Source organism: Nipponia nippon, unplaced genomic scaffold, assembly GCF_047370975.1.
Source record: "Nipponia nippon isolate SJK-2023a ecotype South Korea unplaced genomic scaffold, ASM4737097v1 scaffold_2, whole genome shotgun sequence".
Classification (NCBI taxonomy): domain Eukaryota; kingdom Metazoa; phylum Chordata; class Aves; order Pelecaniformes; family Threskiornithidae; genus Nipponia; species Nipponia nippon.
The window spans coordinates 6979070-7004995 of record NW_028262336.1 but is presented as its reverse complement, the minus strand read 5'-3'; the positions used below and the strand labels follow the sequence as shown (position 1 = coordinate 7004995).

Here is a 25926-nt window from a genome sequence, read left to right as displayed (position 1 = left end):
GCAGAGCGCTCCGGGACCGGTAGTTCCCGGGGGCGGCGGCGGCCGTTACCCGCTGTAACGGCCCGGGCTGAGGCGGGCACCGCGCAGCGCCGATGCCGCCGTAAATCAGAGGGGCTGGCGGTGGGGTTTTTGGGTTTTTGTGTTTTTGTTTTGTTGTTTGTTTTTTTTTTTAAAGCGACGTCTTTGCGATCTTTTCAAACGAAATTTGAAATTCCCGAAACTTTCTGCGGTTTCCTCCGGTGTTTTCCAGCTGCCCGGCCGCCCTTTCGGCCCCTCGCCGCTCCCGGCCGCCGGTCAGTCACGGCGCGCTTCCCCAGCCGGTAGAGCCGGGGCCATGCACCTGCGTCCGTATCGTCACATACACCTGTCTGCACATTTTTAATATATAACTATATGTTTTTAAGCCGTTTCCGAAGCTGGCGGCTGGAGGGGGGAGGCGTACCTGCCGCCGGGCGGGCGGCGAGGGGCGGCGGAGGGAGGGGACTGCCGCCGGCGGCAGCGCCCGGCCGCGGGCAGGTGCCACGGAAGGGGAGGGCCCGTGGGCGCGGCGGGGTGGCCCGGCGCGACGTCCGCGGGCGGGCGGAGGAGGCAGCGCCATGGCCCTGCGCGGCCGCTGCCGGTGGGCGCTGCTGCTGGCCTGGCTGCCGGCCGGTGAGTGGGGCGGCGCCGGCGGGTCCCGGCCCCCCTCCCGGGGCCGCTCCCCGCCCCGGGACAGCGCTGGGGCACGGCGGGCCGGGGCCTGGCAGGCGCCTTCGGCTTTTGCCCGGGGTTAACGCGGCGCGGCGCGGGGGGGAGCGGCGGCCCCGCGGCGAGGGGAAGGGGTGGCCTGGCCCGGGCGAGAGTTGTTCCCCCCTCGGTGTCCCTCCCCGCCGGGCGGAGAGGAGTTTGGTCCCCCCAAAGGTGCGGCCAGCTCCTCGCCTAGGAGGAAGTGGCCGCCTGCTTCCCGGCAGCCTCCGGTGTCGCTCCGGTGCGGCCGGCTTGGTTGGGACCCCAGCACAGGGTGCAGCCACGGAGGGGTTCTCCTTTGGCTTGTCACAAGCGCCCACCCCAGCCCTTGCTGCGAGCTGAGCAGCCCCAGCCTCTCTGGGGCTCTGGTGTAGCTGCGGTGCTTCCCTACCTGCCGGATACGCGCTGGTATGGAGAGCGGGAGCTCACCTCCGTGTCTGCAGGCGGCCTTCAGCAAGCAGAGTCCCTTCTGCCAAGCTTTGCAGGTTGCCTGACAGCTTCTGATCTCCTGCAGGAAATACAAGGATCATTTTGCTTCTTGGATGCCTGGGTCTTTGCTGATGGTTTAGCTTTAAATACCAAAGTTCAGTTTTTCGCAGAAAACCAGTAAAAGAGGCAAAAAAATCTGGAGGTATGCTTGTTGATTGTCTTGCTTGACAGCTGTGTTCCTGCGTGATGTTCTAGCTAAAACTTGGCTTCGCTGGCTCTGAAGGTAAGCGTCATCAGTGCGAAGCCATAGGCCTGAGGCAGCGGTAACTTAATAGGCTGCTAGTGTCCAGATTTGTTCTTTCCAACCGGGATAAGAAGGATAGCAGCATGCAGTGGAGTCATGCAGTCCAAGTTTAGGAACCGGCCTTAATTTCACAACCTTTCATTTTTTTGGAGGAGATTACTATGAAACATCAGACGTGCAGAGACATCCGACTGTCCTCTGGTGGGAACAGTAGGTTTTTAACCTCTTTTAAAAAAATCAGGAACTTATCTTTCAACTCTTGACTTTTGCAGAACAGAGGTAATGAGAAAGGACGCCTTTCCTAAAGAGCTTTGGTTGCTGTAAGTGGAAAGCACGTAGTGATTTTGAGTATTCTTGCCTGAGAGATGCTGCTCTAGGAAACCCATGGAAAATCTGTTCTGTTTCCATGAGCCTCAACAGATCAGAATTCATACGGGAATTCATCTGATCACCAATGAGATCAAGGTTTTGCCAGTCTTGAGAGTTTGGATTTTGGATTGGGTTCATGTGATTTCCTGCAGTAAGATCCTGTGGGTCAGCCATTTCACAATGAAATCTGAAACAAAATCTGTTGAACTACAATGTAGTTAGATAAGAGCCACTGTAACTATCTGTCACCAGTCTTGACTTAGAATCATAGAATCATAGAATGCTTTGAGATGGAAGGGACCTTTGAAGGCCATCTAGTCCATCCCCCCCCGCAATGGGCAGGGACACCTACAACCAGATCAGGTTGCTCAGAGCCCCATCCAGCCTGGCCTTGGATGTTTCCAAGGATGGGTGGTCTACCCCCTCTCTGGGCAACCCCTTCCAGTGTTTCACCACCCTCACTGTAAAAAATTTCTTCCTTATATCCCGTCTGAATCTACCCTCTTTTAGTTGAAAACCATCCCCCCTTGTCCTGTCGCTACTGGCCCTGCTAAGAAGTCTGTCCCACCTTTCTTGTAGGCCCCCTTTAAGTACTGAAAGGCTGCAATAAGGTCTCCCTGCAGCCTTCTCTTCTCCAGGCTGAACAACCCCAGCCCTTTCAGCCTTTCCTCATAGCAGAGGTGCTCCAGCCCTCTGATCATTTTTGTGGCCCTCCTCTGGACCCTGTCCAACAGGTCCATGTCCTTCTTGTACTGAGGACTTTGCCTTGCCTACAGTATTGTAAAAATTAGAGATCCTTGGTTTTGCTAGCGGTTTGCACAGCTGCTGGTATTTCTACCTTTAAGTGCATATGTGTATATTTTATTTTTCAGAAAAGCCTTGGACACAGAGTGTACCCTGGTCCTCTGCGTTTGTGTGTTATTTTTAAGGCAAATGAGTTCACTCTGCCTGTGCTTTGAGTTGGCTGACCAGGAGTCCATCTCAAGCCAGAAACTGAGCAAGTACGGCATTGACAATATCCTACTGCAGAAGTACCTGTTGAGGCAGTGTTGCACCTCTGCGGCATGTTTTCCACCTGGTGGAAACTGGGTGAGCTCCTATTTGCCTGGAAAATACTGTGGAGGTGCAGCCTAAGAGGACACTGAAAGAATGATGCTTGCAGTTGTCATCCAGATGTTACCACATAGTCCCTGTTCCCTTGCTCTCATCCTGAAAACATGGAGTAGAGGGAAAGTCTTTGAATATGCGATAAAAATCGAGTGCTGGTTGACGGTGGCCCTTGCAGTTGGTACCTTCCAGGCCTCCCCCTTTCCTTCCCTCCTTTCCTGCTGTTGTGCTCCCCAGTTAAGAAGCAACTAGCACAGCCCTGCAACCCCTGTTCTCCGGGGTGTATCCAGAGAGGGCATCCCAAGCTCACTCTGCACTGTTTGTATTGCCTTATCGAAGGCAACTGGCGATAACTTCGCTATTGTTGATGACAAGCACAACTTACTGTATTATCAAAGTTTAAATAAGATAGAGATGTCTCTGGAGTGTGGCTAAAATAAAGCATAGCTTATGAGAAACTTTGTAAAACTTTCCTCAGTGGGTGCAGCTGCTTGGATAGAAAATTGTGTGGAGATTGTTACGGATGAGTTCTAAACATGCATAACAATAGCTTCATTAAAAAGGAAAAAAAAGGTAATTGATGTGTACTGTTCTGAAGTGGCGATAAACAGATTAAGTTTAACTATGATGCTACAGCCCAAAAGTTGTATTGTCTTAATCCTGGTCACCACTAGATAACATTCTGATGAGTGTCTTAGTGAGACCTTGGTAAAATTAATTTGGTCTTTATATGAATGGATGGCGCTGCAGGACTTTTCTGGTTATGGAGACAAGCCAAGGCAATCCCATCCCGTGTGCTTCTGGGCCCAACGAATCATATCCCTCAGCTTGGAGGGACAGTTTTCCCCATGCAGAAGGAGAGCACTGAGCGATGTGCTATGTAATGGCTACTAATAGGTGCTTTGGAGAAAATAATTCAGTCCAGAAGGCAGGCCAATGCAGCTGGCTGAAGCTGCCTTCTGCCAGGGAAAGATGGGACTCACGTTCTAACCAGGGTTTGTAACTGGATGGCTTCACCAGAGGGGCTGGTGAGATCCATAGGTGCAGGCCGAAGGATACGTACTTCGGTTGTTGGTCTGGTGCAGAGCAAAAGTTGTGACGTGAGGTCTGTTCCTGCTGTCTGACTGCCTTCTGTGTTCTCCTTGGCAGGTTGCCTCTCCCTCCTGGTGACGGTGCAGGATGTTGAGCGTTACACCACCTTATTTGCCACTGTCATCCTCAAGTGTGACTACAGCACCTCAGCACAGCTGCAGGACGTGGTGGTGACCTGGCGCTTCAAATCCTTCTGCAAGGACCCCATCTTTGACTACTACTCAGTCTGTAAGTGTCAGGCTTGTCCTCCAAGGAATCCCTCTTCAAATGGAAAGGAATGGGAAGGTAGACTTCCTGGGGAATACAGGCTTTTGACCTCTTCCTGCCCACAAACCGGGTCGGGTGGTGGCATTTCCCTGTGCTCTAAGAAAAAATACGTCACTTCTGTGATTTCCTTTGCAATGTCAAGGCTTTATGATACGACGTTGTAGAAATCCCAGCCAAAGCAGCTCATTTGTCCCCCTTGTCATCAACTCAGAAGGCAGAGAGGCTCAGCCATGTTTGACCCATGTCAGTCTTGGCAGCCCCATCTTATGCTTCAGCATGTTTCAAAGCAAGGGCCCTGCAACAAGTGGACTTCATGATTCCATGGGGTCTCCATGGTTGAAGCTAGATACCTGTGACCAGGTGTTACTAATTTTAGGAAGTAGAAGAAACGGGCATTTTGGAGGGCAGAAAGACTTCTAATAACATTTACTAGTGGTGGTAGCACTTCATGTGCAGACATTCTGGTGTATGCAGCCTTAATTCAGGAGTGTTTAAGGTGGTTCTTAAGGTGGTATGCAAAATGCATCCTGGGGTGCATCAAACACAGTATAACCAGCTGGTCAAAAGAGGTGATGATCTCGCTATATTTAGCATTGGTGCAGCCTCACCTTGAGTGCTGTGTACAGTTCTGGGCCCCACCATTTAAGAAGGATGTGAAGGTCCTTGAATGCATCCAGAGGAGGGCAACAAAGCTGGTGACAGGGCTGGAAGGAATGAGGAGGAGCGGCTGAGGACTTTAGGTTTGTCTGGTTTGGAGAAAAGGAGGCTGAGGGCAACCTCCTTGCTCTCTGCAGCTTCCTGAGGAGAGGAAGGGGAGAGGGAGGTGCTGAGCTCTTCTCCCTGGGATCCAGCGATAGGACGCATGGGAATGGTTCAAAGCTGCACCAGGGGAGGTTCGGACTGGACATTAGGAAGCATTTCTTTACCGAGAAGGTGGTTAAAGACTGGAACGGGCTTCCTAGAGAGACAGTCAATGCCCCATGCCCGTCAGTGTTTAAGAGGCATTTGGACAATGCCTTTAATAACATGCTTTAACTTGGTCAGCCCTGAAGTGGTCACGCAGTTGGACTAGATGATCCTTGTAGGTCCCTTCCAACTGAACTAAACTATTCTGTTCTGTTCTCTATAAACCCTGCAGTATGTTTAAGCTGGCCAACCTTAGCTTAACTGCACACTTAAGAGAGCTCAGAGTGGGGAGCCTGGATTTGTTTGGTGTCTTTGTGCCCAAACTCTCCTTTATGCAGTCTGGATGGATTGGGTAGGCATGTCACCACATGCTCTACAGCCTAGTCCACAAGCAGGTGGGTCCCTGGCTCTGCTGATCCCAGCATAACGTGAGTGCTTTGAGCCCAGGCTCAAGGTAATAGCCCCCAACAGGGACAGAAAGCATGAAGGTCATGATGTTTGCTTGGTTGGATCTGCTCTTCATGATCCGTTGTAGATACAGCAATGGAGGAGCCTTTGACAAGCTTTATCCTCTCCTGTCTTCATTGCAAGCCCTTTACAGACAATGCTCACTGTCTGTATCAGTTGTCTCCCCAATTCTCAGCTCCCAAACACCTGGAAAACAGTTTATATTGTGAGTCTGTCATAAGAGTATTGGACAGAAATTGCCTCTAGCCCTCCATTAATTCTGTTGGGTCTCTCTACATGTAATCCTTAGCTGGAATCAGATGATGGATTCTTTTCTGTCTTTATGAGCTCCACAACATCTAATGGGATACAGGAGGGAAAGGGAGACAATCCCTACAGCGGTTCATGTATGTCTGGAGAGTTTGTTTGGTAAATAAACACACTTTTGTTTTAGTTCCAGTACTCCTGGGAGTTTTATGGCTTTTTTTCCTTGCAGTTTATCTTCATACTGGGAGCTGTACTCCAGCCTACCACCACTAGCTTCTTTCTACTGTTCTTCTTTCACTGTGAGTACAGGAGGCATCTCCTCTGCAGCTCCTGCGCTCTCAAAATCTCTGCCATTCCTGTGGCTCTACCTCTGTTTGCTTTGGAGTACTCCAAAGCAACTTGTCCTTGCTGGTTTGAAGCCATGCTTTGTATTACTAAACGAAAGCAAATGCGCACATGCATTCAAGAGTTTCTCTGCTGCTCACAAGAGGATAGAAACTGGTCCTTTGAAATAACTTTTGGCATCTTATTTGATGTAGCATACCAGGCTGGTTTAGCCCTTGGCCAGGACCCATCTGACGACTGCAATGACAGCCAGCGAAAGGTGCGCATTGTCATCCAGAAATATGGGCAGAAGGAGCCTGTGCTGGGTATCGACTACCAGCAACGAAAGATCACCATTCAGAACCGTAAGTGACTTGACCTCCCAGGCAGGGAGTGAACTCAGTAACTGTCCAGTATCTGGGCCTGCCAAGTGAAGGGAAGCATAAACATGGCTAATGGCATCTGCAGCTTACATATTCTGAGAGGTGGCAATGAAATAAGAGTTGTGAAGGGCCCTGTCTCCAGCTGGCCTGAGGGTGTTGGAGGCACTACAAGCTAAGGCTGAGCTGAGGATGCCTGAGCATTTTGCTGAAGAGTGCAAAAGTAAGCCGAGGAGCCCAGAGGCTAGAAAACAGTTCTTTCTTCTAAGAAGTACTGCATAGTTGTCCAGGTGCATTATATGCTCCCTGCTGTCCCTGGAGCAATAGCTGCTGCTACTGCAAGAAGAGTTATTGGGATGGCTGACCTAATGGGGACAGTGATCTGTGTTCCAAAACCAGTAGGGTTGGCAGCAGTGGGTATCTGTTAACATCCATCGCCCACCAGCATGCTGGTTATGTCACTCCACACAGAACTAGTCCTGCTTCTAAGTAGCGTTGCCTTCCAGCAACACAAAGAAAAAAGGGTCTGGCAGTTGATGCTGCTTACAGGAGTTCTCAGTGGACTCAGGTGGGCTTGTTTGAAGGTGATGGCTACACTTGGGAAGTGGGGAGATGCAGTACTATATGTCACCTGCAGGGAGAGGGCCCTCTTAGAGTGGGGCCTGAAAGTAATGTCTGTCAGTCCCAAATAGCCCGCTGACCTCTTGGTCTCTCTCCCACAGGGGCAGACCTTGTCATCAGTGAGGTCATGTGGTGGGACCATGGCGTGTACTACTGCACTGTGGAAGCACCAGGAGATACCTCAGGTGATGCGGACAAAGAAGTTAAGCTGATTGTTCTCCGTAAGTGCCTGTAGTTTGTTGCCTGGGTGGCAGGTATCTCCTCCCGTTCTCTTCCTCCCCACCCCAAGATGTCTCCAGCAGTGGAGAGGTGCTCAGTAACTTACTATGCCAAGGTACATCAGGATGCTCTTTCTCTCTCTGTTTTTCCCACAGACTGGCTCACAGTACTCCTCATCATTCTCGGTGGCCTCCTCCTCCTTCTGCTGATTGGAATATGCTGGTGCCAGTGCTGCCCCCAGTATTGCTGCTGCCACATCCCATGTGTCTGCTGCCCAACCCGGTGCTGCTGTAATGAGGAAGGTGAGGTTCAACCAAACGTGCATCCATTCATGGCTTCTGTCAAGACAAAAGCTTGACTGGGAGCTTGCTGAGCTCCACTTTCTCCCTCCAGTTCAGTGTCCATATAGACAGAAATATTTCTTTGGCCAATGTGACCTCTGTGACCAGCTTATTTGAGCTTAGAGGAGAGGAGCTAGGATACACGGAGCCCATCTTGCTCCTCTGGGTCCTACTTTCAGAAGTTTGTCCTCACTCACACCTTGCTACCAACTTCTCTCATGTCATCCAGGGCACGATCAGCTCCCTTGTGTCAGTAGCTCAGGACTTTTCTTCCCTGTCTCGTAGTTCATATGGCTGCGCATGTGAGGAAGGCAAGCAAATGCCTTCGTACTACTCTCCAAACTGGGCTGACCTTCAAGTGTGTTGCTCTGAGAGGTAATTATGTAAAAATTGGAATTTTCTATCTTCATGGTATTTTCAGAGCTCCTTCTTCCACAAGAAAAAGGTTTTGCTTGGTTTTCTTTGGGGAAGGAAGCGAGGAGAAAGAAAGGAGAAAGCTGGTCTGTCTTGGTGGTCAACCCTGCAAATCCATTCTGATGTTTTGAGGGACAAGAGAACTTTGTTGTGCATAGTTTTTAGCAGTAATAAAGATTCTGCAGCCAGACCCTGTTCTCTTAATAAGGCCAGTGTTTGATTTTGGCTAGTAACATCATATAACCTCTGTGTTCCTGTAACTGAAACTTAGTAGCGACACAATGTGGAATAGCGCCCCCCCCCCCCCCCCCCCCGCAGCTTACACGATCTGCCAGGAACAAAATGCAACAAATACATTTATTTATCACTGAAATCCCCAGATTCTTCCCCAGATGCTACAAGGAGAGGATTTATGAACAAGGAGCTGTGTTTCTGGTTTCCCTTTACCTGCAAAAGAACTATTTGGTATACCTTGGGTGTTAGTAAACAGTGAGAGCTTTAGAATCAACTTTTTTGCAAAAAAGTTGTTGAGTACCTCAGCCTTCTCCTCGTCCATTGTTACCAGTTTGCCAGTCTTGCTCATCATAGATGTAAGCTTAATTTGCTTAGCCCTTGCAAAGAGTGAACAGAGCATCCCTCTCATTTGCTAAAAGCAAAACAAAACAAAACACTTTCTGAGGCCTTTACAAGCTGTCAAGTAAAATGCGTGGTGTTGAGGAGTCTATGGAAATTTGGCAGAAAAATTAGTTTCCATGAAGGGAGAGAGAGGTGATGGAGATGAAAGACTCACACCTCCAGACTTCCTCGTTCTCATCAAAAAAGGGATTCAGAACATGTGTGAGTTCTTTTCTTGGTTTTCTGTGCTGTAGGAGATGATGGCACGCACCAGACTGCTGCTGTTGTCTTTCCTGCCTCCTGTTGAGGATAGATAGGAGGGATTCTTGCGGGGTTCCCAAAACCTCTCCCTGCTCACGAGGGAAGGTACAGATGAGTCCAGCCTCCTTGACTGGCTGCTGGATTCTGTGGCTGTAATTTCCATCTCAGCTGCCCGCCCTCTTTATCCACTTGGCAAGGGACCCTTGTGCCTGCTCCCCTCCTCCGGCGTGCCTTCTCTTCACCTCATCCTGCCTCTGACTTACATTTTTGGACTCCAAGAAATGGACTGGAGGCCTTAAAAACCACAAGAAGATAGATACAGGGGGCATCGTAAAAAAGAGTCCTAAGGAATAACACTTCCACACAGCTGAAGAGCAGTCAGAAATCCTCAACTAAGTCTTAGCAGTGAACAGTGTGAGCCGAGTACGGATGATTTCTTCCCAATTATTGGCCACTAGAGGGTAGCCTAGATCCGCTGAACAGTCATAGATTCCATCGAGGCGAGGTAATTCTGGGTGATTTAAGTCAGGTCATTAACTAACATGATTTTGAACCTAGTAATAAAAGAAGTGCATTGTTTGAGTAATTCAGAATTGGTGTACAGAAATATTAAACATGCCCCAGGAGCAAGCCAATTACATTCCCCATGGAAAGCTTTGAGAAAAGCCGATCAAGGTAAATATACGTATGACCTCCTTCTGTTCTTATTCGTTCCTTTTCTACTGTGGACTTCTTCCACTAATGAATCAGTGCAAAATAGGATATTCTTGCACCTGGGTCTGACTAGGTTGGAATTTTTTTTTATAATTGGATAATTGGCCTAGCAGCTGTAAAGTCTGTCAAAGGTGAAGAACAACCTTTCTCAGCAGGGAGTAAGCGGAGGGAACAACACAACATTCTGCCAAAGTTTTATAGCAGGTATGAGTTTTGGAATTAGGGTGAAACTGACCGTCAGATAAATATGTTCACTTTACAAAGAGATCTGTAACTTTACTTCCATTTTGCAGATGCGGAACCAGAGTATGTATCAGGTTCAAACTGGAAGGCAAAGTATCTCGGGAAGGAAGAGAGGATGAAGGTGGGGAAGGAAGTCCAGGGGTAATTCTGCATTTCTTCAGCTGTAGGGAGAGATCAGAGAATTACAGGGACGGGATGACTTTGGTCCTAGCGACTGCCTTCATACCTTAAGGAGGGGAACCATGAGTAGGTATGCCCACAGCTGCTGGGCCTCTCACTCCTCAGGCAAAGACTGTGGTCAAAACCCAGGGACGTGCACTCAGCAGGTTCTAGGACATTCTCAAGATGATAACTGGAGGAACAGGAGAGGAAGAGATAAGGCCTTTCCCTTCTTTTTATCCTTTTTCATTTTCCTCTTTCTCTCTTCCTCTAAGTTTGAAACCTAAACTGGAGGAAAGTCCCTTGAGGAAAAAAAAAGCATGAAGCAAGTTTGACATAAAATGCTTGAAAGCTGCTACCTCAGGTCACACAGCTTTGAAGAAAAATCAGAGTATTAGGATTAAAACCCTGAAGTTTCCAGCTTTGTCATTCACTCTGGTTGGAGCCAGGCTGGGGAGGGGGAGGGAGTTTGGAGTGGAGAACAAAGTGGAGCTGCATGAACTGTGGGGAAAGGGAAGGATGTGCTGAGAGGCATGGTCAGTCCCTGTTCTGCTGCAAGCAGTGCTCTGCATAAATTCAGTGAAACAGCTAAAGGAGGACATGTTTAATAACTGGCATGCTACCTGAAATGGAGAGCTCAGTCCCAAAGAGCATGCAGTCTAAATGCTGCCTGCTGCAGATGAACCCAGGGGACAGAATTAATTGGAGCTTAGCAGTAGCCTGGTTTCTTAAAGAAGCAAGGCTTATGCAGTCAACCTGTCTGTCTATCCCCTATCTCTTCCCCTCTAATAGCTTTTAATTTCATCAGCCAACTTCAGCCAAATGTATCAGAGGGGTAAAAGTCTCAAAGGCAATTACGTTCCTATCTGTCTCCTGAACTGTATAGCCAGGAACGTTCTGTTACTGCCTGACCAGAGAAGAGGCTGCAGTAAAAGCCTGCCGCTTCTGAAACTCCAGAGAAGCCATATAAAAGAAATTTTGCAAAGACCCTGTTGCAGAAAAGCTTCACCCAGTAATGACAGACAAATCATGCAGAGTCAGGCTTTGTAAGGTCTGGAGCTTGCAGAATTTACTTGCTCATAAACTTAAGTTTTGATTGTCTGTGGTAGAAGGAATGAGTTTCTGTAAGATGTTTTTAGGTATTCCCAAAAAAGAAGCAGCAACGAGCCCTGGTTTTGAAGACAGGGATGGTGATGTTGTCTGTTGTAGAGGAGGTGAGATGGAAGCACTGAAAAAAGTGAATTGGAATTGGAGCCTGACCCCACGAGTAGGGTTCTGGAGTTAGCAGTGGTGGAAAACCAGTGAGGGAGAGAAATTTCCACTGAGTTTCCTCTTTTGGCACACTGGACATTGCTGTTGAGAACAGGAAATTTAGTTTGTTCACCAGTTTGCCCACACCATCCTGAGGGATTTCATTTTAGCAGTCATGCTGAGGTAAGTTACAGAGAGAGACAACAAGAGTCGTTGAAAGACTAGAAAGGGAGAAGCTGGACAGTGCGTCTCTGAGTGCCCTATTTGTGGAACAGAGAGGAAATTATGGAGTATGGTGTGGAAAATATGATCTGGACAGAGCCTACAGGAAAGTGGCAAAAAAAGGTCTCGTTTAGCTGTAAATCAAAGCCAAAAGGGGAAAGGACCAGTGGTGAGCTGAAAGAGTTTTAAGAGAGAGAAAACAGTGTGGCATGCCTTGCTGTATGAAACGTTATTTCCCACCTTTCCGCAACTGTACTCATAATGACAGGGCAGGTAGAAGTCTTGCATTTGGTTATGTGCTGTGTACTTAATCATTTGTTCCCAGTTGCTGGAACTGGATGCCGAATGTCAGGCAGTAACCCTTTTCTTCTGTTTTAGGTATCTTTTTGAAGCTGTACAACTTCATAGTGGAATTTCCTGTGCTCTGTTTTACCTTTGTCATAGGGTGGAGAGAGCTGTTCATTCTGTGAATTTCCTGTATCTGATCACATCCAAAGGCTACAGTCTGTCACGCAAAATGGTATGTGGTCTGCAAGCTGTGCTCTCTGGATAGCTACTGTATGCTTTCTTCTTCTTTTACAGTACTGGAACGGCATCGGTTCATGAAGCAGGCTCAGGCACTTGCACCTTGGATGTCACCCAACATGTTCTACAGAGGTGGCGACAGGAACTCGCAACTTTCCTCTTACCAGCTGAACCCTCTACTGCAACAAGGTGAGACCACGGGCATCATTTCAGAGGGAAATCAGGATGAGAAACAGGTAACTTCTCAGGGAAGTTCAGCAGTGAGGCTTTAGCCTCTCTACTACAAAAGAGAGAAAGATGTTCCTAGCATGACTGCGTGTCCTAGCGTGTAGCTCTGCTACATCTGCAGCATACTATAGACTTGCCTGGGTGGATAAATACAGCCTATCCATCTTAAGTGTCTTGCTAGGCTCAGTGCTGGGTGAAGTAGTTTAATGCTAACTAAGATATATCTGTGCTACACCCCAGCGACTGCAGGGTAAATATACCCAGCTTATCTCGCTTCGTGTGGTAGAGGAGGGTAGTGTCTCTTTGTTCTGCTGTGCTGGTCACGGTCAACTCCTTATAGCCAAAATTGACATGACAACTGAGGTGCAATTTGTTTGAGTTCTTATCAAATGTCTAGTCTTCAAATGATTAAGGGCAAACTACCTTCTGTGCAATAGATCTAGCCTGCATGCAGCAAAGAATGAAGGACTCTTTAATGAACCAGGAAGAATTTGCCAGTTGTTCTGCCCCCAAATCGCTTGTATTAGTGGTATTTATTTGTAACTTTAATGGAGGAGGGAAGATGGAGTCTCTGAAGTCCTAGAGAAATAAGTAATAAAGTAACTTATTGCCAGTAATACTATTTAAAAGCCCAAAGAAAATAAGGAAATTCAACATAATGACTTCTCAAATAAATATAACATATTTTTCATCTGAAATTAGCTTGTCATCACTATACAGCAGTCACAGATTTACTCTGTGTCTGATGAGTCTTAACTCAGTTTGAAGAAAGAGTTTGCAAACATCTTAAATGCTAGATTCAAGATGTTTGAGTATATCCTTTTTTAGCCCACTAGTTAATTCTACAGTTACCTTTTTCCTAGCCAGGGCACCAGTTTTCCTTAGGAAGATCTGGTGACTGAGCCACCATGATTTAAGACAGAATGCACTGAGTCTTCTCAAGGAAATCCATGTGCATGCTGGCAGAAAATGGGCAAGTAAGTTCCTCGGGCAGTTTCCTAGCCTGTGTTTTCACAGTCTTTGAATCTCCTGTGCTTATGTTTCCCTTACATTTGTTTCAGGTCATGTTTTTAGAGATGTTGGGTAGAAGGGACCTCTAAAGACATCTAGTCCTACCTCTTGCTCAAAGCAGGACTGTCACCAGTCTCAGTCACATTAGCTGTGGCTTTGTCCAGCCGAGTCTTGGAAACCTGCAAGGATGGAGATTCCATGACTTCTCTGGGTAACTTTTCCAGAGCTGGACCAGTCTCCTAGTGAAGAAACTTCTGCATTTGCTACTTATATCTATACATACATGTGTGTGTGTATGTGTGCATATATATATACAGAATTTTTTTTTTCTTTTGCAGTATTGGTTCATATTTCTTCCAGTTCAATGAGATATAAGAGGAAACACTATGAACTTTCTCAGATTTTTTTTAAAATAAAATTTGGTATCAATGCTGTAGGAAAAAAATGTTCCTCTCTCTAAATACCTAAACTATATTCCCAGGTGTGCTGGATGACTTTGATTTCTTACCTCTGTCCTGCCCAAAACACAGATCATGCTGCAAATTACTAGTTACTGCTCTTTACACCTTACCTTGTGTGGTCTGGATGTGCTGGTTGTGATGCTTGAGACTCGCGCAGCTCTTGCAGTGAGGAGGAGCAGGAGAAGAGAGGCTCAGAGGGACTCAGCCAGGATCATTAGTGCAGATGGGCCCTCTCCTTGTTGTTTCCGCTTGACTTGCTGCGTTCTCCTGTGCTTTTATCCTTAGATGTGTCTCTGCAGAACAGTCTTCCACTGGTGCAGCCACAAGCTCAGCTTTCCCCTAACAAGGGTGTTTTGGACTATCTGGAGTCTGAAATCCAAAACCTTAACATGTCACAGCTCCGGCCACCCTCCCACCAGCGGCAGGCTGTGCAGCCCAGCTTGCTGTCCTCCCTGGGGTCCGAGATCATGCCACCTCCTCTCGCTGATCACATCTCCTCCATCCACGGGAGCAGCAACTCCTCACGGCCACAGAGAGCTGCCCGCACCCCCAGACCCTGGGACTCTGCAGCAGAGGACAGGAGGGAAAACCGGAGGTGGCCCTTGCCTTCCAGTGGGGATTCTCATTCCAGCTACAGTCGGGAACCCTGGGACAGGCAGCGAGAGGACCATCGTCAGATGCAGAGGACAGGCGGCTACAATGGCAGGCCCCAGCACTCCAGACGGGATGTGTCACCCCCACGCCAGGCTGAGAGGGGCAAGAGCAGCAGCAGCAACTGCAGTTTCTATCCAGAGGAGGCCAAGGAGCGCTCCAGCCACTGGAGACAGGAGCCTGCAGGGAGGCGAGAATACCAGCACCACACCAGGAGAAGCAATAACTCAGGTCAGCGGCGGCACAGCTACTCTCCCCCTTCTCGCCGGGGGTCATGGAGCTCCTCAGAAGAGCAGGTCCGTCTCCCAGCAACAAACCGCAAGCGGCGGCACCGGCCTCGGGAATGGCCAGAAGATAAACCCCCCAGTTACCGCTCATTAGAAGTCATCCCAGGTCAGGACAAGAAGCACAAAAGCAGCGCAGGGCCACGCTCGGTGAGTCAGCTGCTTTCCCATCTAAGGGAAGAGGTGGGTTTTGGGGAGTGAGAGTGAATGTTCGTTACTTTCTGCAGCCTGTTGTCTTTCAAACGGAGGGCAAGGAGCACTGGGTGCCCTGCGCAGCTTGGTTATGAGGAGGCTGCTGAGTTCCCTGCCTTCAGACATGTGTTGCATGGCTATAGCGTGTTCAGGGGCAAAGTGAGCAGTCAAATAACGTGGGTCCCCTATCACATCCCACACCAGGTGACATGTTACATTCTCTCACTCCTGTCCCCACCTACAGGCACCTTGGGGCTCTGTATATGTGGTGTTAGAATAGCTGTTCTCCTGGGGAGAAAGCACTTCCAGAGTAGGCAGCAGTACTGAGTATCCCTCTGCAACCCTCTCTGGTGTTGGTTTACTTCTGATTTCTTTTAACATGTGCGTGACTCTCTTGTTGTTGATCTCTGACATTTAATTTTTATAGTATCTTGGTGATATTTTTAAGATGGTTCATATGGGAAAGCATCCAGGTAAGATGCCTAAAGCTCCATGAAATAGGCTTTAACATCATGGGTGGCTGTAGCAGTGAGAACTGTGTGATCCTCCAGGTCAGGTAGAAGGGGATGGCTCACTTGTTGGAACTCCTGAGAACTGCACGTGCATTGTATGGGCAGCGAACAGCTATTGTTCACAGCTCATCCTGTCAGTTTACACTGGGACTAGATTTCAGGTAGCAACCTACGTGTGAAAAGCTTCATATCCAATTGCTAGTCTCCAAGTTAGACAGTGTATTCTCCCTTAAAAAATGAAGGTTTTTTTAAATAAAAAAAATGTTAAGTGTCCCTTAGCACATATATGCAGAATTTTACCAGGTGGGAGTCTTCTCCAAGGGCTGTATTTTGCCCAAGACCATTTTCCCTTCCAAGTTTTGGAAGGAATTGCAGTTCTAGTCCCAGCTGGGATATGTGTATGTATGAATGGTTTTGTTATGGTGCCAGAGCACGCAGGAAGACATATGATTTCCATTCATCCTTCCTTATTCCTGAATCTTTTATTTTCTCTTGCAGGACAGAGGAAGTTCCCACAGTGGAAGAAGCATAGTCATTTAATGCCAGTACTGAAAGAACTAAGATTCCCACTGGACTCCTCTTAGCTTTTCTACTATGTCGGTTGGGATGGCTGCTTTTGATTGAACAGACAACCAGCAAAAAACCAGATGAAGCAGCTTCCTCTTAGACTTGCAACTCTGAAGAATCTATGTCTAGTGCCCATGAAAGCAATACATAACCCATTTTTATTCTTGCTGTGATTTGGAAACAGGTCTGCAATGGGCTGTGGTCAGTTGAAAACATTCTATTGGAAACAGCAGATTTTTTTCTGTAAATGGTATTTTCCCAATCTTTAAAGAGAGAGATACCAGTTGTCTTTGTTCGGTGCCCTGGCACCATAAGGAGCCCAGTCCATAGAATGCTGGTCCTTTGCACACTAGTTACTGGAGAAGGGCTCCAATGATTACAGAGTTGTAAAGTCACAGAACAGTAGAATGATTTAGGTTGGAAGAGGCCTCTGGACGTCATCCGATCCGGTTCCCTGGGAGTTTGGTGTAGGGAGGCAGAGCATCTCCTTTCTAAAGCCCTCTGTTGTGCTTCACAATGTGTAACGTGTGCTGCTCCTGCCTGGCTGCTCAGCATAGTTGGGGCAGTTGTTTTCTTTTGTCCTGGGTAAGCCTCTCTCCCAAACAGAAGGATCACAGTGTTGGAAGGATGTTTGACTGCCTTAATAAGGGCTCACTAGCACGTCTGCAAATTGCTAGCTTATCTGCCCTATACTGACTGAATCAACCTACCCTACTTTAGGCTTAGACCTTAGTGCCTTAAAAAATACTTGTTCTAGCCTTTAACCCAGACTTGAATTTATTCGTAAACTTAAAGGGCTAAATTTACCAAGGTTTGGCCGTCCCCACAGAGACTGAGCAAGGTACGACTACTGTCCCTCACACCGTGGACCAGGATTTCTTTCAAATCTGGGAAGCATGACTTTGGTGAATGTATCTTTCCTAAGCCATGTACTCTTTTCCATGCATTTTATATTCTCCCTTTTCTCTCTGTGCCATGGGGTGGGATAAAGGACTCTGAAGAAGTCTTACAGTCACCATTTTTACTATTGTCCTTGATCTTTACCCTGACATTTTTACCAACTCTGCATATGCGGTGCATCTGATCTATAGCTAGATTGCAGGGTTTTCTCATCTCTTACCTTGCAACTAGAACACAGAATTTCTGTACGCTCTGAGACCAGTTGTGAAGGAGAACAACTTGCCATTTCACCTTGGTGTGATTCAGCCACTGTTTTCATTTAAAATGTGCTGGAAAAAGAGAGGTTCTCTGGATGCTGGCTGCTTCCACAGGAAACTGGCTTGCCAAAGGCACTTCTTGGATTCAAGAGACTCAACTGTCAGCAAGGAGCTCTTGGAGCATCTTGTGAATTATGTTGTAACCCAGAGGCACTAGAGATTGGCCAGTATCAATGACCGTATTGCCTAGCTTATTTCCCAACCAGTGCCACATGGGACACTTGCTACTATTTGTTCTTTAATGTCCCCATTACTGATGTGCTTATGCTTTCCCTTGGAAGACTGACCTGGAGAGGCTTTCAGTTTGCCCACCTCCTTTTTTTCTTTTCTTTGGACAACAATTGGAAACATCACATTTGGAGGAAATAATCCTAGCGGGATATCCAATGCAGTTACTGGTCAAGCAAAGGCTAATACAGAGAGTGGTCATTTTCCTACAGTTTCTTGGCTGACAGTGCTTATTTCCAATTCCTGTGTATGGAGATAAAGCAGGAGGACCCACTAGCTTCTCTGGTTGACTTCTTGTTTCAGAACCAGAGGCCTACTTTTTGAAGACAGAGGGGCTGTTCACCAGCAGTTGATGGCTAGCACAAAACGGAGCTAAAAGAGCTAAAAGACCAACTCCAAAGTTTGAATTCCAGAAAGGAAGGCTGTATTAAGTGTAGCCCTTGTCTGCATTAGACCCAAACTGTGAATAATGTGAACTGACCCATGAGTTACATCTGAAATATAGGGAATTAAGTGTGTTCGCAGAACTTGCAAAGTCAGTATCATTCTTGAATCTGGTTCCCAGTTGCTGGCTGTGAATCATTTTTATTGTTATTTAATGACATGCTGAGGGTTTTATGCATCCCCTCTTCTAGATGGGCTAGTATTTTTTTTAGTTAAGAGGAGTTTATGGTGACTGCAATGACAGAAAATAATATGGGGCTCCTTCTTCCAAAACTAGCACCCTGTTTTGACTTTAGCATTGCCCTCTGGCGAATAGTAGCAGATCCCCAGGGCTCTGCAGATTCTCCCCTTGGAAGCTGAATTAGTGGCTTGGAATTTGACTCTCTCCTCATGCTTCCAATAGGTCCATACATCACGCGGGACAACTTCTTCCTGTCATCTCAACCCAGCCCAAATGTCTGGGTTTCAGGGAAGGGCTGCCCCTTTCTCCATCAAGAGCAGAGGCTATTGAGACATCATTTGAGATCCCAAGATGGTAGCATGGGAAAGAGTTCACTTTCCTTCACATTCAAGTGTCTGTAAGCCAAGACGTGTCCAGCAAGTTTTCCCAAGAGCAAGAACCCCCTCACACAACAAGAAAACCTAGATGACTTTGTGTAACAGTAGCAGCTGTTGAAGCTCGCTGCTGTAGTATCAGCACACTAACTGCAGAGGTTGTGCTTTTTTATCTAAATCCTGTGAAGGAGCCCTCCATCTTTATTTGTTCCTCTGGTCCCCATAATTGAGCTAGGGTGATAATTGTAGATTGTGTGAATTTGCACAATTTGTGCTGTGTGAAGTCTGAAGAGTTTTATCTTTATCATCCTTGAGCTCCTCTTCAGTCGCTCCTCTTCAGTCACTTTGTTCATATTTATAGAAACATTAAACAAAACTCTTCAGGGAAAATTGATTGTATCTCAGTCTTAATTCTGTAACTTCTTAAACTGTGACAGAAGTAGATTAGGTTATCCAGCAGGGAAGCAGAAATGGTACTAGGTTTACTGGTCCACAGACCACTGCGGTTCATAAAACACCAGTTGGTGGGCCGTGAAATAATTACAAAGGAAATCTATATATGCATGCTTTACAACTGCAAGCAGACAGAAGAATGGGAAGGAAATAGGCTCGGCTTTGAATGCTTATTTCTATTTTTAATTGGGTATAAGTGAAAGCCGTTGTGACAGCACTGCACAATACTATGTGGACTCTTTTTTTCCAGTAAGATTACAGGGTCTTTGACTTTTTAAAAGAGAGAGAGAGAATTGAGCAGCTCAAATAATGCACACTGAAAGAAATAACAGTAGGAAATAGCCTAGCCTCGTTCTTTCTAGGTTGTAATTTATTCATGCTTAATTTTTCAGCCATTCCAAAGACCTGATGTTCCCATGTCAGCCCATTTGTGATGAAAAAAGTTGAATATGTTTCACATTTGGGAGCTATTGCCATTCTAGACTTTTGTTCTTCCTGTCATGCAGTTGAAGGAACATACCTTACCCCCCAAGAATGAATTTTCTCTCTCAGATAAAGTGCCTTGATAGCCACTGGACTTACCCTAATTTAAAATAATAATGTAATGAGTAAGTAACCGTGCCACATGGGGCAGATAAGGACACCCGTGCTGCTCCTGTCAGCTGCTTTCCACCTCAGACCAGAAATTCATAAGAGAGATAAAAAATCATGTAATTTTTCTTTGATTAAGAAAGGACATGCAATATCTGGCTTGCTTTCTTATTTGCAGAGCGCCCTGCCATTCCAGAATGGCGTTCCAGGAATGGAGGGCAAGGGCTGCTTCTTGTGCAATCATTGATCTGGTCTTGGCAAGTGCCTGTTTGGCAGTGGAAAGTGCTGAAATGCCCAGTTGCTATCTCTGGGATCGTATTCACGATAGCACTAGCTAAAGTTAGTTAGGCTAACTTCGGCGGGGGAGAAGTTACCTTGTGCGATAACAACCACAATGCAAAGCTCTTCCGCGGTACATATTGCTACACAGGGTAGCTAAGTCCCCTCCGTGTTACTACCTCCAGCAGCACATCAGTTTAAAACACCCACTTAATATGGTTAGAGCCTTCCATTTGTCCACCTGACATAGGAGAGAGATGACACTTGAGGTTATATTAAATTAACCCCCACAACTAATGACGGTTCTTTGCTATTTCTGCTACGTTTGATGCATATAATGTGCCTTGTGCTGGTCTTCTGAATATTATTCCAGCTGTAAAAGCAGATGGTAAATGTGTAGATTCTCTTCAATGACTGTAAAATGTATAATTAAAATATACGAGAACTTTCAACCAGTTGCTGTTGTGTGTTCTTCCTAGACCATAATTTTTTTTTAGTGTTTGCACCAGAAGCGGAACTGAAAATTCTCTGTTCTTACTTCTGGAATTAACCTTTTTATACGTTAGTAAGAATTTTCTGTTGCTATATTTTGGAAAAAAATGCAAAATTGTTTGCTTGTTTGGGGGATTCGTTTTGTTCTTATTTTGGGAGACTTTTTTCCTTTGTTTTTCTAAGAAAGAAGATAATTTCAATAAATACTCACCAAAAGAGTGGAAAAATGTCAGGGAAACCATTGGCAGCCGTCTTTAATGATGTGACCCACTGTAGCAATCGCTGACTTGGCTGCCGTGTCTGTAAAACAAGAACGCTTACTGTTCGTGAGCTCCATGAGAAGAAAAGTCTTCTAGAATTTTTGTTTGGTTGATAAATGAAGATACTGGCTGAGCTTTTCACACTTTCCACATGCGACAGTCACCTAGTAAGTGGCTGACATAAGAATGGAGGTCTGTTGGGTCTCACACAGTAGGCTTAATTTATGCCTCATGTCCTCCCCATTCCCCTTAGCTGATGCCCTTTGTAGCTCAGTGTTGCGGCCTTTCTCTCTCTTCCCCCTACTGCTCAGTGGCTGCACGTGCCAAATACAGATGGTTGGCCTGACTGAAGACCCAACAGGCACTTGGAACTTGAGCTGTGGGAAAACACACCGTACAGCGGCAATGAAGCCACTTTCTGTCTAGGACCAGGTCCCCAGGGAGCCTAGGGAAAAGTTATCACAGAATGGTTTGGGGTTGGAAGGAACCTTTAAAGGTTCCATCTCATCCAGCCTGCCCCTGCCTTGGGCAGGGACATCTTTCACTAGATCAGGTTGCTCAAAGCCCCATCCAACCTGACCTTGAACACTTCCAACAACAGGGTGGTCCACAACTTCTCTGGGCAACCTGTTCCAGTGTCTCATCACCCTCATCATAAAGAATTCTTCCTTATATCCAATCTGAATCTACCCTCTTTCAGTTTAGAACTGTTTCCCCTTGTCCTGTCACTACAGGCCTTGGTAAAAACTCTTTTTGTCTTTCTTATAAGCCACCTTTAAGTACTGAAAGGCTACAATAAGGTCTCCCTGGAGCCTTCTGTCCAGGCTGAACAACCCCAATTCTTTCAGCCTTTCTTCACAGGAGAGGTGTTCCAGCCCTCTGATCATTTTTCGTGGCCCTCTGGACCCACTCTAACAGGTCTTTCTTGGGCTGGGGGCCCCGGAGCTGGATGTTTCCCCTGGGTAAGTTTTGAAAGCTGGCTCAGATGTATGCCCATCTTGTCAGCCTGAGCAAAAAGACTTGGGCATGGGGAAAGAAGTGCGAGGGGGGTGCACACTTACCCTTGTGCACCTTTTGGTTAATGCATTTGTTGGAAATGGAGGGTAAAATACCAATGGGTGAAACAGCCGCGAGTAAGTTCCAACCGTCAGAGCAGTGAGGTTACGGCACAGGCCTTCCCACAGGAACAAAATTCAGCCCAGCTCTAGCTACTGTTAATGTGGAATTTGGTCAACTTATGAAAGGGGCCTCCATGACATGGTTGCCTGCAAAAGTAGGGGACTCAGTGACCCAGAAGCTGCCTTCCACGTCTCTTAGGCTCAGGTCAGACTGACCCTCCATTACCAAATCTCAATAACAGGTCCAGAGTCCTCCACAGCTTCTTGCCTGTCCCACTGAGCTGGATGTGCTTGCAAAAGAGCAAATGGGGAAACAAAGCAGGACCTTTGACCCCTTGCTATCGCTATATTAGCTCTGCATAAATGCCGGTGTCTCAGATGAGCATCTACCTCAGCTTCAGCCTGAGAAAGAGAGAGAAAGCAGGACAGGTAAGAGCTGAACTCTCTGTTCTGGGTGGTATGGACTTTGTGACTGGTGTATCACATAGAGAAGTGAGTGGAGGTGGTCTTCTATTTTGCCCCATTTCTTATTGCAAGCCAAAGTGTGAGCCCTTCTCATGCTCCATAGCCAGGAATATTGCTGAAATGGAGGAGGGTGGGAGTGCTTGAGGTGACCTGGACTGAGGTCGAGTGATGGATGCTCCATAAGACACCCATAGAAGGGCCAAGCCCCTGGTAGGGATTGCAGTGTTTCAGTGTTGGAAGATACATAACCTTTTCACAGCTGCCTTCACCACAGGGACTACAGGCTCTAAAGTGGGTAATATCACCTCTTTATGCCCTTGGGAAGCAAATCTGTACCTTTTGTCCACAGAGGGAGAAACTGGCTCTAGAATTAAAAATCAAGGAAGGGTGGTAACGGAGCAACCGCTGCTGGTCAGCAATCTAGTGAACGGAGTGGTAGCTTTTGGAGGTAATCTGTGTACAGAAGGAAATAAAAATGGATGGAAATTCCCTTACTGTGGGATAAGAAGCAGCGTTGACTTGCAGCTACCCGCCACAGGATTTAGCAAAGCATTCACATCTAATAGACTTGCAGCCTTTTTTGCCGTTGCAATTCCTAACACTGCAATATTTTCTTCATGTTGTTCCGAGTGATGCAGCCCTCTAATTCAGGGCATAAATCCATTTTAACTTCTAAACACCTTTTTAAGTGCAGCGTGTTTGAAAAGCTTGCTTAGATGTAATGTCATCTTGTCAATGCACCAAGTACCAAATTTTCAAGAGTTCCTCCAATTCTGACTTTTTTAATAGACAAAGGAGGTTGGACGAAGCTAAAGTTTGCACTTACTCCCTTTTGAGAACTTGTTCTGCCTGGGCTACTATCTATCTGCTTCGTTAATCCCAGTGTGGAAAAGACAAGAGAACCTAGTTGGGTAGTTGGGTCTTTCCTCAACTAGAGCAAGACAAAATACTCAGATCACTGGGTCACTAAGATGATCATTGTATGTGATGCACTCACTAGCACAACGTTCCTTAGAGCAATTTACCAAAAAAAAAAGTCAAACAAAAAAACCCCCACATGATGATTTTTTCAGTTGTACTTATGTGCGGAGGAAACCTATTCTGACCTCTGCCAGTTTTAGTGGTTTGCTCATGTGCTGAAACAAGGAATTTTAGCTCTCGTATAAAAGAAGCAGCTTTAACTGTCACATATTTCTTGGAGCCCTGAAAGCTATCATACATTGTGGATATTTGTGACTATACAAATAAAAGGACACTTTCATTTTTATACTATCTTTTCCTAACTTCTTCAGAGGAAATGCACCATGATCTTTCCTGTTCTCTTCGTTTATTGGTTAGGTTTGTGCAAAAAAATCTAGTGTTTAAGTGACATGTTTTATTTCTCTGAAAGCAAACAAAACATTGTATGCTGATTCCAGCAGGTCTTTTGGTGTAGAGAGTGGAACTGGTACTGCAAACCATGCTGCAGTCCAGGGCACTGGTGATAGCTCTGATTCTGCTCCTTAGCACCACTCTCCCCGGTAAGTCTGAAAAGCTTTTCTCTCTGCCTGAGACAAGGCTCAGCTCTACGGGTTCTCACTTGCCTTAGAGAAGTCTAACCCATCCGTAAAGTAGGACTGATGCCCAATAACAGTTCAAGACCATGAATATATAGTGCTTGGCAGTGTGAAACAAGTTGGTAGAGGCCTGGCATGAAAATTGTCCGTACCTGGTGCAAATACTCTGCCACGTAAGGCCTATGACCTAGCTGCCCAAAAATGAGTGATGAGGTACTGATGGATGCTGCTAGAGCGAATTCTGGGGGAGGCTTTGAATCTCAGAATTTCAAGTGTCTTCCCACTGTGCCTGGGGGAAGATATCAGAGACACAAGTGACTGGAGAAGCCTCATGGTTTTTTGCCTCCTCTTTCTCAGAAGTGCATTCAAAGGCCATCTTTGAGAGAGACCGTCGTGACTGGTTGGTCATCCCCGATGCAATTGCAGCTTACATCTATGAAACTGTGAACAAGATGTCCCCTAAAGTCGGTCAGTTCTTGGCAGATGCTGCCCAGACTCCAGCAGTTGTTGCGACCAGGTACGGAAAGATCCTGTGCGCTAACGCTGCAATAGCCGTGGGTGAAAAGGGAGAGGGAGGAGTGGGAGAAAGAACAGATTAATCAAGTATCCAAACAGGGAGACCCAATGGGAAACGAACCAGCAACCAAAGCCTGATATGGCTACAATGGGAGCGGGGTGCTGGAAGGTGGGGTGGGACGATACGGTTTCACGTGAAAGTGCAAGCTCTTCCCAGGGATGCATGTTGAACACAACAAAGCTCGTGGGGATGGCAGGCACTGCTCTTTACTGGTGAGGGAGGGGGCCACTGGCTGGTGGGGGATCAGCCCCCCTGGAAGGGTGCTGCGGTGCTGTCTGTGAGGAGCTGAGTACTGAAGGCGCCAGGAAACACTGCTGTCACTCGACACAAATCACAGAATTGGCTCCAGCTGTGAATACATATTCCTCAATGCAGGGGAACAAGTTTCCTCCCAAAAGGAAAAGCGTGATGACCCTAGAGATACAGTCTCATGTAACTCCTGGCAAACACATACTGCCTATTCCTGTCTTCTGAGGAAAGCCCCTCTAGGACCGCTGAGGAGCTTTGCACTCACGGTGACAGGCAGTGTGATAACTACGGCAGACGGAGATTACCCTCACGTATTTGTGATTCTTACCACATACACTGTCGTCTCCTGCAGGACCTTCCTCATCAGAGAAACAACTAAACTCAGTATACTGGCTGAACAGCTGATGGAAAAAATAAAGAGCCTGTGGTACACAAAAGTTCTAGGCTACTAGCCAGACAAAGACAAGTCAGCGTTTCCTGATGTGAGTTGGTAACACCTTGAAGTGTCCTTTTCCCCCCTGCCGCTACTATGGACCAAGATCAGTCAATAAGACAGAATCGATGCTCCTCTTAATGCCACTAGAGGGAACCCAGCTTCAAAGACCAAAGGCATCTGCCGAAGTCTCCCCCGAAAAAAAACCCATGGCTGGGCATGGGGAAGGCAATGAGATTGTAGAGCTCTTCTGTAGCCAAATCCTGAAAATTAATTCCTCCTGAATGGCTTGGCCATTGCCCCTCTAATAAAAAAATTGTTGGTTGTTACACTTCCTTAAGTTTCCTGTTTGTATTGACCGTTACAAAACCATGTCCACCTCGGCATCCCATTCTGCTGAGAGTGGAGCTGTGATTCACACACGTTGTTGCAGGCAATGCTAACAAACCCTGACCGTTCAGGCACTTTTAACTATGCTCAGGTTCTTCTTGGGTGGAGGGGGCACTACCTGAGCATCTTTCATGGTAGCCACAACATGGCAACCATAACCTCACATCAGGAAAGACCATGAAATTTAAGTCCTACTGATTGTGCTCCTTGGTTAGGTAAGAAGCAAGTAGGTGTACCTGTATCAAGTGTCTGAAGATTTCAGATCATTTGGGAAAACAAGTGCCTGTAAATTGAACTGTCCATCAATCTGAGCAGGACTTTGAAAGTATGTTTCATCAGCCAACCAGTGAGGTTACTGAATAGCCTTTCCAAAGGAGAAACGAAATTTCTGGCTTCAAGATGGAAGGTGACCAGTTTATGAGAGAGGCACCTATGCCCAGGACTGTCTATAAAGACCTGGGAGATCCTTATCAGTCCTGTGGAACTGCCTCATCTCAGATGCCCACATTG

The 25926-nt window shown here is 46.8% G+C and overlaps 2 protein-coding genes across 4 annotated transcripts; both read left to right on the top strand.

The window, feature by feature from the left end:
* Positions 1–553: 553 nt before the first annotated feature.
* On the top strand, positions 554–20273 carry ILDR1 (immunoglobulin like domain containing receptor 1). 2 transcript variants are annotated; one of them, XM_087757268.1, is made up of 8 exons: positions 554–651; positions 4085–4255; positions 6454–6603; positions 7341–7460; positions 7614–7760; positions 12261–12392; positions 14189–14988; positions 16041–20273. In XM_087757268.1, exons 1-8 carry the CDS (start codon positions 597–599, stop codon positions 16080–16082), a joined length of 1617 nt encoding a protein of 538 aa, XP_087613394.1. In that variant the 5' UTR covers positions 554–596; the 3' UTR covers positions 16083–20273. The 2 variants fall into 2 exon arrangements, with proteins under 2 accessions (XP_087613394.1, XP_087613396.1); XM_087757270.1 differs by lacking the exon at positions 554–651 and adding an exon at positions 2854–2917.
* A 1858-nt stretch (positions 20274–22131) lies between these two features.
* LOC104014082 (apovitellenin-1) lies at positions 22132–25361 on the top strand. 2 transcript variants are annotated; one of them, XM_009466679.2, is made up of 4 exons: positions 22132–22175; positions 23633–23731; positions 24125–24284; positions 24946–25361. In XM_009466679.2, exons 2-4 carry the CDS (start codon positions 23671–23673, stop codon positions 25043–25045), a joined length of 321 nt encoding a protein of 106 aa, XP_009464954.1. In that variant the 5' UTR covers positions 22132–22175; positions 23633–23670; the 3' UTR covers positions 25046–25361. The 2 variants fall into 2 exon arrangements, with proteins under 2 accessions (XP_009464954.1, XP_087614479.1); XM_087758353.1 differs by having other exon boundaries at positions 23630–23731.
* The last annotated feature ends 565 nt before the right edge of the window (positions 25362–25926 follow it).